The 13,540-nt window shown below is 30.8% G+C and overlaps 1 protein-coding gene across 1 annotated transcript; it reads left to right on the top strand.

Moving 5' to 3' along the window:
- Positions 1–187: 187 nt before the first annotated feature.
- Positions 188–13,536, top strand: LOC119663490 (apoptosis-inducing factor 3-like; the record flags this gene model as incomplete). The annotated part of the gene is made up of 4 exons (XM_038073098.1): positions 188–541; positions 657–784; positions 12,284–13,200; positions 13,432–13,536. Coding segments are annotated over exons 1-4 (1,224 nt in total), but the record flags the coding sequence as incomplete, so codon positions are not given.
- Positions 13,537–13,540: the final 4 nt, after the last annotated feature.

Genomic DNA, 13,540 nt, shown 5'->3' with positions numbered 1-13,540 from the left:
CTTGAAAATGCGGACGCGGTATCAAAGACCGTCTTGAAGACAATGTCTTCGAAGACCACTTTTTCTACTGGGTTATTAAAACGAAACAAATACAATATAAAAGCTTAAACGAAGACGAAGAGCGAGCAAAACAAAATAGCTCAGCCAACAGATGCAAAGGAATTCCGACAAAACATTTCATCACAACCAAACAGCGTTTAATAAATAAAATTATTAAAACTCGTTTGTTTGTGTCGACTTTTTATCTTACGTTTAGTTGTGAATCGACAATTAACCATGACGGTTGTGGTGCGGATGTGAGGAATATTTTATGTAACTGAAAGTGGAGAATATTATTTGAGTTGTATTTAAGCATAACTCTTATTAGTTAACGCATTTTGTGATATAATAATTCAGGTTCTATTTGCTGAACTAATTTATATAATCGTGCGTCATATCGGAAATTCCACAGACTTCATAAGAAATTTATGATTGTACGTTCACTTTATTTGTTAGTAACGCCGCGAAACGTTTTAAGTGCTTTAAAACCGCAACGAGAAAGGTCAGTCCAGCCATTTTTAAACGCATACAGGAAAATACTTGCTTATATTTCGAAATTTAGCTAATGTGCGGTTGCAAACTATTTAAGTAAATATTTTTGTTTGGGCATTCAACAGGTATTTCAGCACTTTGGTTGCACACAAAAACAGTCACACGTCCAGATCTAAAATGGGTTCCATCAACTGCAAGGAATACAAAACCACAAATGAGACCAACGCATGCGCAAATAATACAAGTTATAACGGTATGTGTCACAACGCTTAACCAAATCGATAGGAATTCTAAGGGCGGGGGGGGCAATTTCGTCTACATCGAAGTAAAGTAATATGTTAACTACCACCCAGTTGCCACCTAAAGGCAAATAAGCATATCCAGTTTAGGCGTGACCTAAATTTTTTCTTTTTAATAATAATTATGTCGCTCCACAATTATTATTTAAAAATTTAAAATAGATAAAAAACTAAACATTGAATTAAATCTTCAGAACTGAGTTTATGGAATTTCAAATAAAATCAGGTAGAGCATTTAAGTAAAGTGCATTACCCGTGGTGCTGAAAAAGTGGGCATCTAAATGTCAATATGGGTCGTTGTTGGGAGTCAATTTCGGAAAAGTCGCAGACTTTTGAAAAATTCATAGTTTACAAAAATCAGTCGCATAGAAGATTGCTTTCATGACTTTTTTTTTGAATGCCAAAATATTGTCTGCTATATAAAAATGATCTAGTGGTTACTGATCTATTGGTCTACACGTGGGCTTTTGTGTTTGAGTCTTTTAACAGTTTAGTACAATTTTGGTATTAAATACCCAACTCAGATTAGACGTCTTCAAAGCTAAAATAAAGCATTTAATCTGAAACCAACATGTGATAATTGCTAGAAAAACTCGAAAGTTCAATGTCGATAGACAATGACAGGCTTGCGGTATCGTTATTGTTAGAAGGTTTTCGAATGCTTATAAAAATTGAGGAAACATCTTCATTATACTATATATTACACTATATTAATAAATTTTTGTTACAATTCAATCACAAGTACAAAAAAAATTTGAGGCATAAGCTGTAAATAATTTAGGAAACAATGTCGTCTTGTTTACTATAGGAGTTTGTTTAGATGTTTAAAATTCATTAAGTGAACTATCTATCTATTGCAAATGAATAATTGAAAGTTGAAGTTATGTAAACTACTTTTTAATTTAAAATATTACTATTGTATTTGTGGGAAGCACATATTTTCAAATAAAAAATTACTCCACTTAATAACGAAATCATATATCTTCAAAGTCTGATATAATTACTTTAACGTTGTGTTTTAACTTAGTTAGGCACTGATTGCTATATACTTTCTAATTAATGTTAATTTTTATTTGGAGACTTTATATGCTGTATGATGTTTTTAATATTTGTAAATGAACTTTTTATTGTTTTTACCTAAAACTTTAACTGAGTTTCTTTTGTTCTTTTTTTGTCACAGAATTGTGTGCTGTGATTGCCCCATAGTTCATATTACGAGTTCAAAAGCAATATCAGGAAAATGACGCCAATATCTTTGTAAAGTGTCCCTAACAATTTCTATTATGAATCCCAATAACATTTGGGTTCAAATATAAGTACATATGTATGTATATGGTTATACCTGTAAGAAATATTGTATTATTGTGTTGTATTATAAGAAAAATGTATTTTCTTATAATACAATAAATACGATTATAACCTTATATATAAAGAATTTCTATAGTTATTAAATTAAATTCAATACTAAATTTCTTGTGGTATTGAATGTGTCGTGGCTGTGAGCGATCAATAAATGGATAACATTTTATATTAGTTTAAAGTATTTTATTGTATTGGGAGCGAAAAACTAATTGCTTAAAAATAATTGATAAAATTTTCAAAATAATATTTTATTACGTCAGCTGCAGGTTCTTGATATTCGTTTTTTGTTTTTAAAACTATTCAAAACAAAACAAAAGAATTATTGATAGCAAAAACAAAATACTTACTTTTTTCATGTATAACAACAAGACCGCGAGATTGTGGAACAAGATTGTGGATAGAAACTACTGCAAGCCATAGAACCAGTCTTTTGAGAACTTCTGAAGTGTGCGAACGTCTTAGGTGAGAGGAAAGAATTTAAAAGGAAAAACATTTTATTGAATTCCAATTTACTGTAAGCTAAATAAACAATTAGTATTCTTAATTTGTAATTATTAACGTTACGACTGTAAGATAAAAATAATTTCACATCGGTTCCAGCATTGAGTGACTCATTGCATGACTGTCATTATTGTTAAAACGATTTAATAGACCTCAACTGTTAAGGTCAGTCTGTTGCGACAAGAAAATAATAAAAACTACGTTAAGTTTAGTGCAATCACTATCAGCAGATGTTGAAAAAATATTTGAAATGTGTTGACTACAACAGAGCTGCTATTGAAAATATGTACATACATATTTCTACATTCTCTGTAGTATGAAAAGCACTCCGATCCGAGGCAGTCCTATCCGATGATAGGATAGCTGCGATCACTCCAGTTTGTCAGTTGGACCGATTTTCCGACTATGTATGCAATCAATGGAGTTTATTTTTAAAAATTAATTTGCATATTCAAAGCTTCCAAAAATTGGTTCTTAATAAACCAATATTGCACTGTAAATACCACAAATAACTAACGCAAAAAAGTGTTTCAATATTTGTTGAGATATTTTACAAATCACAAGTACGTATTCAAGTTTTATATATCTATATTTACAATACATATGTCGTAATATATCTAAACACAAAGCAGAACACTTTTTTTGTATCAGTTGTTTGCACATCTTCTCTAACATTAAACTTACTATAGCATATGATACATGCATGTCCTGGCCTACTAAATCCCGCTGTTGTGAATTTCCGGTAATGTAAACTTTATTCGATTAGATCACGATACACTGTTAGCATTCAAATTCATTGTTATTGCGGGGTTAATTTGGAATCCAAATTCTTTTTGTAAAATCCAGACTAGATATATAAAATCAAATAAATTGAAATTTTAAACAAATAAGATGGTATGCAGCGTAAATCAAGTTAGTCGCTAATGGTTTATGTACATTGAATATTCGCAAACTCATTGCGATACGTAGAAACCTATTTTTTAATTATCCACCATATATGACGTCAGCTAAGGCATTATTCTGCAGACATTGAAAACTTGTATTTTAAACAAATAAAAATGAGTCAGCAAAATATTTTTAAATGCCGTACAGGAGAACTGGTTTTCGATTCTAATCGTATCATGGCCAAAAATGACTTATTTCGCACATTATTTATGAAGAACTGACATTCACTTTTTCAGTATTCGCTTTTGGCAATACTATACACAATAAAAAATTATGGCCGATTTTTACTACTTCGTCTTTGGTATTAGGAAACCAGCCTGCGGTGTTCACTAGCTTGGAAAGAGTTTGGAAAGACTCGTCTCTTCAGGTTTCAGGCACAATAATACGTTGCTTGCTAACAAAATTGCCTTCAAACAATTTCAAGACACGTTTCGCCGTGCATGTTGTGTATATAAATGTATATATATATACTTCGTTTTGTTTTGTTATTGCTAATTAAATACAGTAAACTCAAGCTTTACGAAGCTACATTTTAGCTTACATTCTTACTTATTACATTCTAGTACTGCCTACTTTGATACTTATTACACAGCTAACTTTGAAAATTATTTAAAAATATGTAAAAGTGATTAATTCAATGTTTTTTATTTTTGTTACTTAGTTTGATATCTTAATAATATAAAAATACATATTTCGAACAGTTTTCATCTGTTCATGAGTTTACCTGGTCCGAAATAAAAAGTGTGCAAAAAAAATGCTTTTTTGAATCAAATGAAAATTAAAATAAACAGAAATAAAAACTAATATATTTGTTAAAACATGTGTTCACAAAAGTCCAAATATAATTTTCGTAATTTTTGCCGACGCCTTAGTGACAGTTACCATACGTGTCACCAGACGCCGGCGAAAAAAGGCGTGTGGTAAATCACACGCTGGGTCCTATAATACTATAATGATGAAACAATCAATATAAATATTTGTCGTTAGATAATGAAATCAAATGGGAGTAATCTCTCTAATAAATATCATACTCTTCTAACTAACTTAAAGTAATGTTTTTTACTATGCATAATAGTAATAAGTCTATTTTGAAATTTGATTGCTGAAGTTAGTCTGAATTTGATTGTTTTATATAGGGCTTATATTTGTCCTTGTTAAAAGTTCTGTAGTCGATTTTTAACTGCAAATAAAATTATAATGTCGTGCCTCAGATATCTAAGAAATCATATTGACAATTGGAGCGAAGATGACTCATTAGTGCCAAGTAACATCCGCTATCTATTGAATAATAATGTTTGCTACCTGATAATGTTGCTGGAGAATCTGACAATGAAATGATTGACGATGGTGAAATATCAACAAACATTACATGCGACTTTAGAATTTTGTTCTCCTTTTTTGAATTCCGTTTGTCTAATTGTGAGAGAATATTTTGATATTATTGAAGTTGTATACGAATCAAATGCACAAGATTATGGTAGTGTTGTAGAAATGCCTAAGTCGCTACTATTCACATTGGAACTTGTAAAATCAATACGTTTCGGTTATAAGCTGTGAACCCTTTCTTTGGATAGTGGGTATATTTTCCAGTTTCTGCCATACTCCAGTGCAACTGATAAATACAACAAACAATTAAGAATCGGTGCATTTGTTCTAAAGGAATTATTCAACCATTGTGAGTATCCATTGCAAAATACTTACTTGAACCCATAGTAAATGTCTAACACTATAGCAGAGAGAAAAAAAAGGTTGGTGTCCCAGAGTCCCAAGTTATCAATAGCTACAACCGACATATTGGTGGCGCTGATTTATATGACAATGGAGTTGTTAACTATAGTATCGGGAATAGAAGCAAAAAGGGGTGGTGGCCATTATGGGTACAGTGTTTAGATAGCGCTGTAGTAAACGCTTGGAAACTAAATTGCTTTGTCGCTGCTTCTACCAACACAAAACCTATGCCTCAGTTAGACTTCGAGAATTTCATTGCCAGAAACCTTCTTGCATCAGAGAACTCAATGTTCATTACAGAAGCTACCGCTGATGATGATTTGAAAAAAGAAAGTCACAGTGCAGCAGAAGATGTTTATCTTCCGGGAAATTTACCACGTGTAACCGGTATGCGCGCTCCCATAAAAACTCAAAATCGTCACCAGTGTATTGTTCATACACCAAAAGCTACAGTTTTTAACATAAAAACATAAAATTTTATACTTACACGTCTTTTATACAACTTACAATGGTACTTACTTCACCATAAAAGTAACTAAATACCATATTTGCGAACAAAACACATATAAAAATATTTGTACTATCGATGAGAGAAAAATGTGCTAGGGGTCCCAGCGTGTGGTTGACCACACGGCACTTTTCCGGAAAACTACTTTTCACAAAAAAAATTTAATTTTGCAGGGATTATTTTTAACGTAAAATAAGACTTTTCTGAAAATTTCACCATAAAATTCCAAGTTTGAACTTGCCTGGTACTTAATGGGTTAAATGACCAATTTTGTCCCAATAAGAAAAAACCATCAATTCTGAAAAGGTTCAACGGCAAAAGGAACATGTTAGTTGCAGTGGAGACGCCAATCTATCCAATAGAGAACTCAATATATGTTGTTTTGACAAAACCACATAAAAAAAGTATAAATTAATATAATGAATGAATTGCTTTAATATAATGAATTGCTTTAGTAATATTTCTACTAACAACAACTATGTGTGCGCTACTGCCAGTGTTTACGGATTTCATTATAAGGGAACCTCATTCATTTATATAAGGCCGATTTTAAAAAATCTTATGAATTACACGCACATAAAGTTAAGATTTTTTAATATGGGTATTGGGACATTGTTTGGTAACTCGGTATTACTTAAAGTAATGAACTTGCTAACATCCGAATGCCATTTTTAATTCTTTTCCGTAAATTTTAAAAAGAAACTGCCAAAGTATTTGATTTTGTTTACGTTTGTTGTGTATAAAACCAGAAATATTACAACAAAAAATGAATATATTATATGTATTAAAACTTAACACAAAAATTTAATTGTTTTTTTATCTCCATAGTTCTATATTTATTATTATTTTGAATATTCTACAATTAAAAGAATATAATCAGGAAATGCTTTACCAAATACCGAAAAGATTATCTGAGCTGAAGCCTTAGTAATTCGTTAGAACAATAACGTCATAATAATAACAATAACAAATATACATAAAACTTTATAACTTGGTAAGAATATCCCTAATATTCTGACTCAAACTACCGGCATAAACGATATGCTATCACCACTATTTGAGCAACATTTTTTTCGAGACACTTAAACATCTGGCAGAACTTTGCAAAAAAGCAGTGGTCGTAACATTAACTTGGTTACTCGCTCCGTTTTGCTAAAAAAATGGGCCATCTATGATATAGCTTTTTCCTGATAATAATTTCTGAACCCTGATGATAACCCTGAACATAAAAAATTTGATTAAGTAGATTAATGCATGGTGTTACTTCTACCACAGACAAATAATATACATATTGAGAATGCACAAAAAAAAAATGACTAACTCCCTATGATTTTATAGTAGCCAGTTCAAATAACCATGTAAAGCACCATGAGCCTTGGATTGTATAACTATTAAGGCATACAAAAGTTACGTATAAAACAATGATTTTAAGTGTTCGAAGCATACAAGAGAGCTGTTGAATGTGTGTATGAGGTGAGATATGATATAGTATAGAAATTGTTACTTTATTTTCTATTCATATTGTTAGTTTGTGTGTGTCATTTATATGGCGACGATTTCCTGTTTTGCGTTCTTATGCTTAATGAGTGTTGTTACATCAAGTCGAAAGTGCAATCAGTGAAGTTCAATTTTTTTATATTTACAAGATTTTATTTCTTTTTGGATAAGAGAGAATAGAAAGGAAAAGGCGAACAATGGTAGTCAGAGACGAAGAAGAGTTGTTTGGTGTTGAGTGGACCACTAGCACTTCTTGTATTCTTCATTGTATTACACACTTACTAAATGATTTCGTATGCAAGGGTACGTAATACGGCGTTTACATTGTGTGATTTAAAGTAGAAGCAAAAATCGAGATTAAAATACTAACCTCGATGTTCTATACAAAAGTTAATCTTCTTTTCGTCAAGATTAGTTTTAAATCTCTTTCAAAATGATGATTATTTCTCAATGCAACTCTGCAAATGTCTTAATGTCGTTTACGATCTTAGAAGAAATCTCTTAATGTCACAGATTTTTTACGATCTTAAGGAGATATGTCAAAATCTATTCAAAACAAGCGTTGAAAATTTGAAAATTCCGATTCGTTCTCTTAATATCACAATGTAAACGTAGTATAAGGCAATATTTCTGAAGTTAGTGCATAGTCTTTGTTTTTGTATATATTTTCCTAAAATATATGATTAGCTTTGTGTGCGTGCAATGCACAAGTTCTTCCAAATTATTATAAATTTGATTTTTGATGCAATTTTATACTGGTCTCATGCAACGATAGTTGCAGCCCAACCATAGTTGTTGTTAATGCAAATGGTAATAATATTTTCGGTAGTGAAGACAGTACTACGCCCTATAGTAGCTATTATATCATGAAGTAATTAATAAACACCATATTGTTAAATATTTAAAATTGTTTTATTTTTATATTTTATATTTATTATTTTATATTTTTTTATTATTATATTGTATATGATATTTTTAACTCTAACATTTTCCGATTTTTCGTGAATCTAAAAGTATATATCTAAAAAGATATATTTTTATTTGTGTACGATCTTAGTTGATCGTAGATTTTCCTAAAAATAGACAAGATTATTTGCAACTTGACAAATGTTAACTGAAGCCAAACATCATTCCGTCAGTTCCACGATAAGAAATGATGATTTTTGATATTTGGTTAATAATTGATGGAAATGACTTTAAAAAAATTGAATACGGATGAATTGTAAAAATATATGGAGCATTCTTCAATAAATGAAAACTGCGAATTTAAGAAATTAAATTATGAAATCTTTTTGTAAAACTAATGAGGTAATTGGAGCAATTCTACTGTTAAATGTTAGTCATTGCATCAAGTTTAAGTATATAAGATGAGCTAAGATTTTGAAAAACGAGTAGTGTTTGAAGCAGTAAATTTTAAATAGTTTTTCAAGATGTAGTTTTGACAGAAGTTGTTTCTTGTAATCTTAAGAATTGTAGACGATACACTCTTAAAGGAGTTTTGGAATAGAAATTTTAAAGAAGTTGTTTCCCAAGTGGAAGGTTTGGCTGACAAAACATAAATTACACAAATTTTAAAAAAGGAATCTATAATGTGTAACCACTTGAAAATAACAATTCTGTAAGCATAATATGAATTAAATTATAAACAAATGACGAAAAAATGAGTAACCATTTGTGTGAATATAAGTACAATTAAATTTATAAGAAACTGTAACTATGACCTTTGCTTACCTTAAGAGAGACAATTGTCAACTAGTGATTAGATTAACCCATTTCGGACCACCATGCGGTGAACCACACGGCTAGTTTTGAATATTTTTTAATATGCAAAGAATATTATATATTTTTCAAGTCTTAAATTGCCTGATACTTAATGCGTTAATGATTAAATTAAATGTGGAATATAAATATAATTTCTAAAAGAATAACAAATTATATGGCTTTGATTTTAGAATAAGTGAAGGAAACTGCATAAACTGTAATTTATGCTGAGGAGATCACAAAAAAACTAAAAGATAAACGCGAGGCTAGAATAATATGGAATCGAAGCCAGATTTCCTGAAAACAAAAGGAAACTTAACAAAATTACTAAAGATCTAAAGGCATCTAAAACAACAAACGAAACAAGATACGCAGCAATTCTTCCATAGCCTTGACACGTCCTACTTATCTAACCATTCTTTATGGAAAGCAAATAAAAGAGTAAATAATACAATAGATTATCGACCTTCACTTAAAAAACTAGATAATACTTGGGCGTTTCTGCTCCACATGATATGGCTAGCGATCTACCAATAGATGTAAATGTTTTCAATTTTTTGTAAGAAACTTACCAAATGGAATTACCAATTAAGAAATTAAAAAACAAAAAATAATTTCTCTTAAAATCTCTTAAAAATCGAAAAGCACCTAGTTATGACCTCATAATTGCTAAAATCCTTAAAAAACTTCTATATGTTGCTTTAATATTTATTATCCGTATGCTAAACGTATGCTTGTTAGAAAGCTGCATCACAGCTCAACAGAAAGTTGCCAAAATAAAGATGATACTAAGACCAGGGAATCAGCTGAAGACGTTAAATCTTATCGTTCAGTAAGTCTCCTTCCCATTCTTCCAAAAAAATCTTGAGATGCTGTTCTTAAAACGTCTTATATCGATAATTTAGTAAAAACGAATAATTCCGAAGCATCAGCTTGGATTCAAAGAAAACATTCAACGGTAGAACAAATTCATAGAATTGTTGAGGAAGAAGAATAGTGGTCAGCAGCGTTTTTGGACAAATCTCAAGCATTTGATCATGTATGGCACTAAGGACTTTTCTTTAAATTTAAAAGGCTTCTGCCATTTAAATTATACGTTCATAAATTCGTATCTATTGTAAAGACTCTTTTATGTCAACAACGAGAATAAAATGTCTTCTTTACATGGTATTAAAACTGGAGTACCACAAGGCAGTGTACTTAATCCGATTTACGATTTACCGAAAACGGCAGGAATTCCAACTGGTACATTTGCAATCGATCTCTCTGTAGCCTCTTCTAAACTACAAGCTGATCTTGATCATATATCAAAATGGTTTAAGCATTGGCGCAGGAAATCAAATGCAACAAAATCTACTCATGTCACATTTACAATGAGAAGAGATACCTGCCCGGAAATTAAACTTAATAATATGGACTGGCATGGAAAATATACTTTTTTAACAAAAGAATATACTTTGGAATCGAATACAGAAAAGTGTTTTATCTACTTAATGAAAAATGTTCAGTATCCCTAAAAAATAAATGGCATTCAACTATGGGGAACAGCCTCAACATCTATCATCGAAATTCTCCAAAGATTCCAGTTTAAAACTCTACAAGAAATGGTGAACGCTCCATGTAACCAACATCCAAATCCATCGGGACCTTAGTCCGATGGTAATTCCGGTAAAAGATAAAATAAAAAGGTAGCCAGAAAATATCATAAAAGAATATAAAATCATTCCAAAAACTCTTGTTTCGAATTTGATGCCCCTCAACAATTTTTACGAGGCTGAAAAGGAAAACGCCGCTTCAGATATTATAATAAAATCATAATTTAAATAAAAAAGAGTAACTCTCTGCACGGAGAACTATCTAAATTGTAAATTATCATGACTTAAATCTTAATTAACAAAAAATTGCAAAATGTAAAAAAACTTATAATTATAAAATTAAATTGATTAGAATTCTTGTGATGTATCATATATTCTAAATGAATTAACTGTATTACCATAGTTGTTCATTTTTCTTTCTCTTTGTAGAAGACGTTATATTATTCTACATGTGATTCATTTCTGCATGATTATATACTTATACCATTGCAACCGTTTTATTGCCTTTACGTGATTTACAATTAATATATGTATGTATATGGAATATATATATTTTGTTTAATTGACTTGTCATATATTGTTTATCTGTGTTTTATAAAGTTTTTATGCAGTCCCCTCCATCTGGTATATATTAGAAAAGGAGAAAGTTCTTTCGGGAAAAAGGACCAAGAGAAAGAAGCTATAGTGGCAACTAAAGGCATCATTTATAAGTGTTATGCCATTTTATGCATAGACGGCTCCTCCAAATTTTTTAATTATTAATGGCTGATTTCGCAGACGTAATATAAGATTTGAAACTTATTTAAATATAGGTAAATCGAGTCAGGAAAGTTGATGACATAGTCGCCATTAAAGTCAGTATTCAGACTAAAGTTGCTGTGAAATTGACCCTCAATTTCCTAATAACTCAGATTGTTTTAATTATGTTCGAATGAGTAATTTGCTTAACTTCTTTGCTTTTTTTTTGAATTTTTAAGTACATGGATTACACATTTTTAGCTTTGATTGCCCTTATTTCTTGTGTCGTCCTGATTACATCTTACATCTTATTTTGACAACTTTAGAATAAAGTCGAAATTTTAATAGAAGGTTAATAAAGTTGTTTTATTAACACATTCGAACTTAATTGTATCGTGTTGTTTTAATGTTTTGAAATAAAACTGCACGCAACACAAAATAAGTTTAGAAAAAATCAATTAAAATAAATAAATTAATTCGTTTATGTTCTTTGCAGCCTTGAAAATGTCTTATTGTGCCCTTCACACGCAAGTAAATTGGTGGGTAGATGGTAAAATAGTGAAAGATGATTCATTCCAATTAATAACAAATTATGAACTCTCATAAATCCAACTTCATACATTTTATCTGTAAATTTCAGAAATTCCAGAACATTAAATTTATAAAATAATCCAAAAGATTGCCTTGAAATTTAAAACATTTTTTTATGATAATTGAATCTAGCGGGTATATATATATATGTATATATTCAAATTACAAATTAAATATTTTAGTTTATAGAAACAGTAATAAAATAATAATCAGAAATAAATTTGTAGGTACGACAGGATCATATCAAACACTCAAAGAGAACAACATGTCAGTCTATACAGAATATGTGACTTTATGCAACCAGGCGGATATACAGGAAAATGAGATGAAGGTGTTCGATTTCAATGAAGACACAAAAGTATTATTAATAAAACAAAATGGTGAACTTTCGGCAGTTGGTAATAAATGTTCGCATTACGGAGCACCATTGCATACTGGCGTATTGGGCCAAGGACATGTACGTTGCCCTTGGCATGGTGCTTGTTTTAATATAAAAACGGGAGATATTGAAGATTTTCCCGGCTTGGATTCGTTACCTTGCTTTAACGTTCAAGTGGAGACAACTGGGGAAGTAAAAGTTAGAGCTAAAAAGGTGGACCTAACAGAAAGCAAACGGCTTAAAAATATGGCTTCGTATTGTCCTGAAACTAATTTAACTTATGTTGTTGTTGGCGGTGGCCCGGCTGGTGCTGTTTGTGCAGAAACATTACGTCAGGAAGGCTTCACTGGTCGTGTAATTATGATTTGCCGGGAGAACGCTTTACCATATGATCGCATTAAAGTTTCTAAATCAATGAATATTGAACTCGGAAAAATTGAGTATCGTAATTCATCGTTTTACAATGAACATAGCATAGAAACCATGGTCGGCGTTGAGGCTACTAAATTGGATATTGAATGTAAGACCGTTTTATGTTCCAATGGAAAATTAATACAATACGATAAAATATTTATCGCAACTGGCTGTTGCCCAATAAAACCACCAATCAAAGGTGCCGATTTAAATAATGTAGTAACTGTTCGAGATCATTCGGATGCCGATTTTATAAATAATTTTGTTGATGCTGAAAAAAATGTCGTGTGTCTTGGTAGCAGCTTTATTGCATTGGAAAGTGCAGCATATCTTGCTAAAAAAGTGAAAAGCGTAAGTATGGGCGTAGACCAATAATGTCTATGGTATTAAACTTTTTTCCCATTTGCCTACCTGCACTTACTTTTAGCTTATAAGGTACATCTTTTTAAGTTTCATATTTTTCCACTTTTGACTTTCTGAACTTTCACTTGCATGAATCATGAAGTAAACTTAGTACTATACTTTATTACTATATTTCAAATATTATTTGTAGTAATTATTAACTGAACATTTGTTTTATAGGTTACTGTCATTGCTCGCGATGAGGTGCCACTATTGGCTAGTTTTGGTAAAGAAATCGGTCAGCGAATACTTGATCTTTTCACTGAAAATGGTGTGAAAATAATAACGA

The sequence above is a fragment of the Teleopsis dalmanni genome, unplaced genomic scaffold (genome assembly GCF_002237135.1).
Source record: "Teleopsis dalmanni isolate 2A unplaced genomic scaffold, ASM223713v2 unscaffolded_contig_0468, whole genome shotgun sequence".
NCBI classification, from domain to species: domain Eukaryota; kingdom Metazoa; phylum Arthropoda; class Insecta; order Diptera; family Diopsidae; genus Teleopsis; species Teleopsis dalmanni.
The sequence above is the reverse complement of the archived record's forward strand: the minus strand, read 5'-3'. Positions and strand labels throughout refer to the sequence as shown.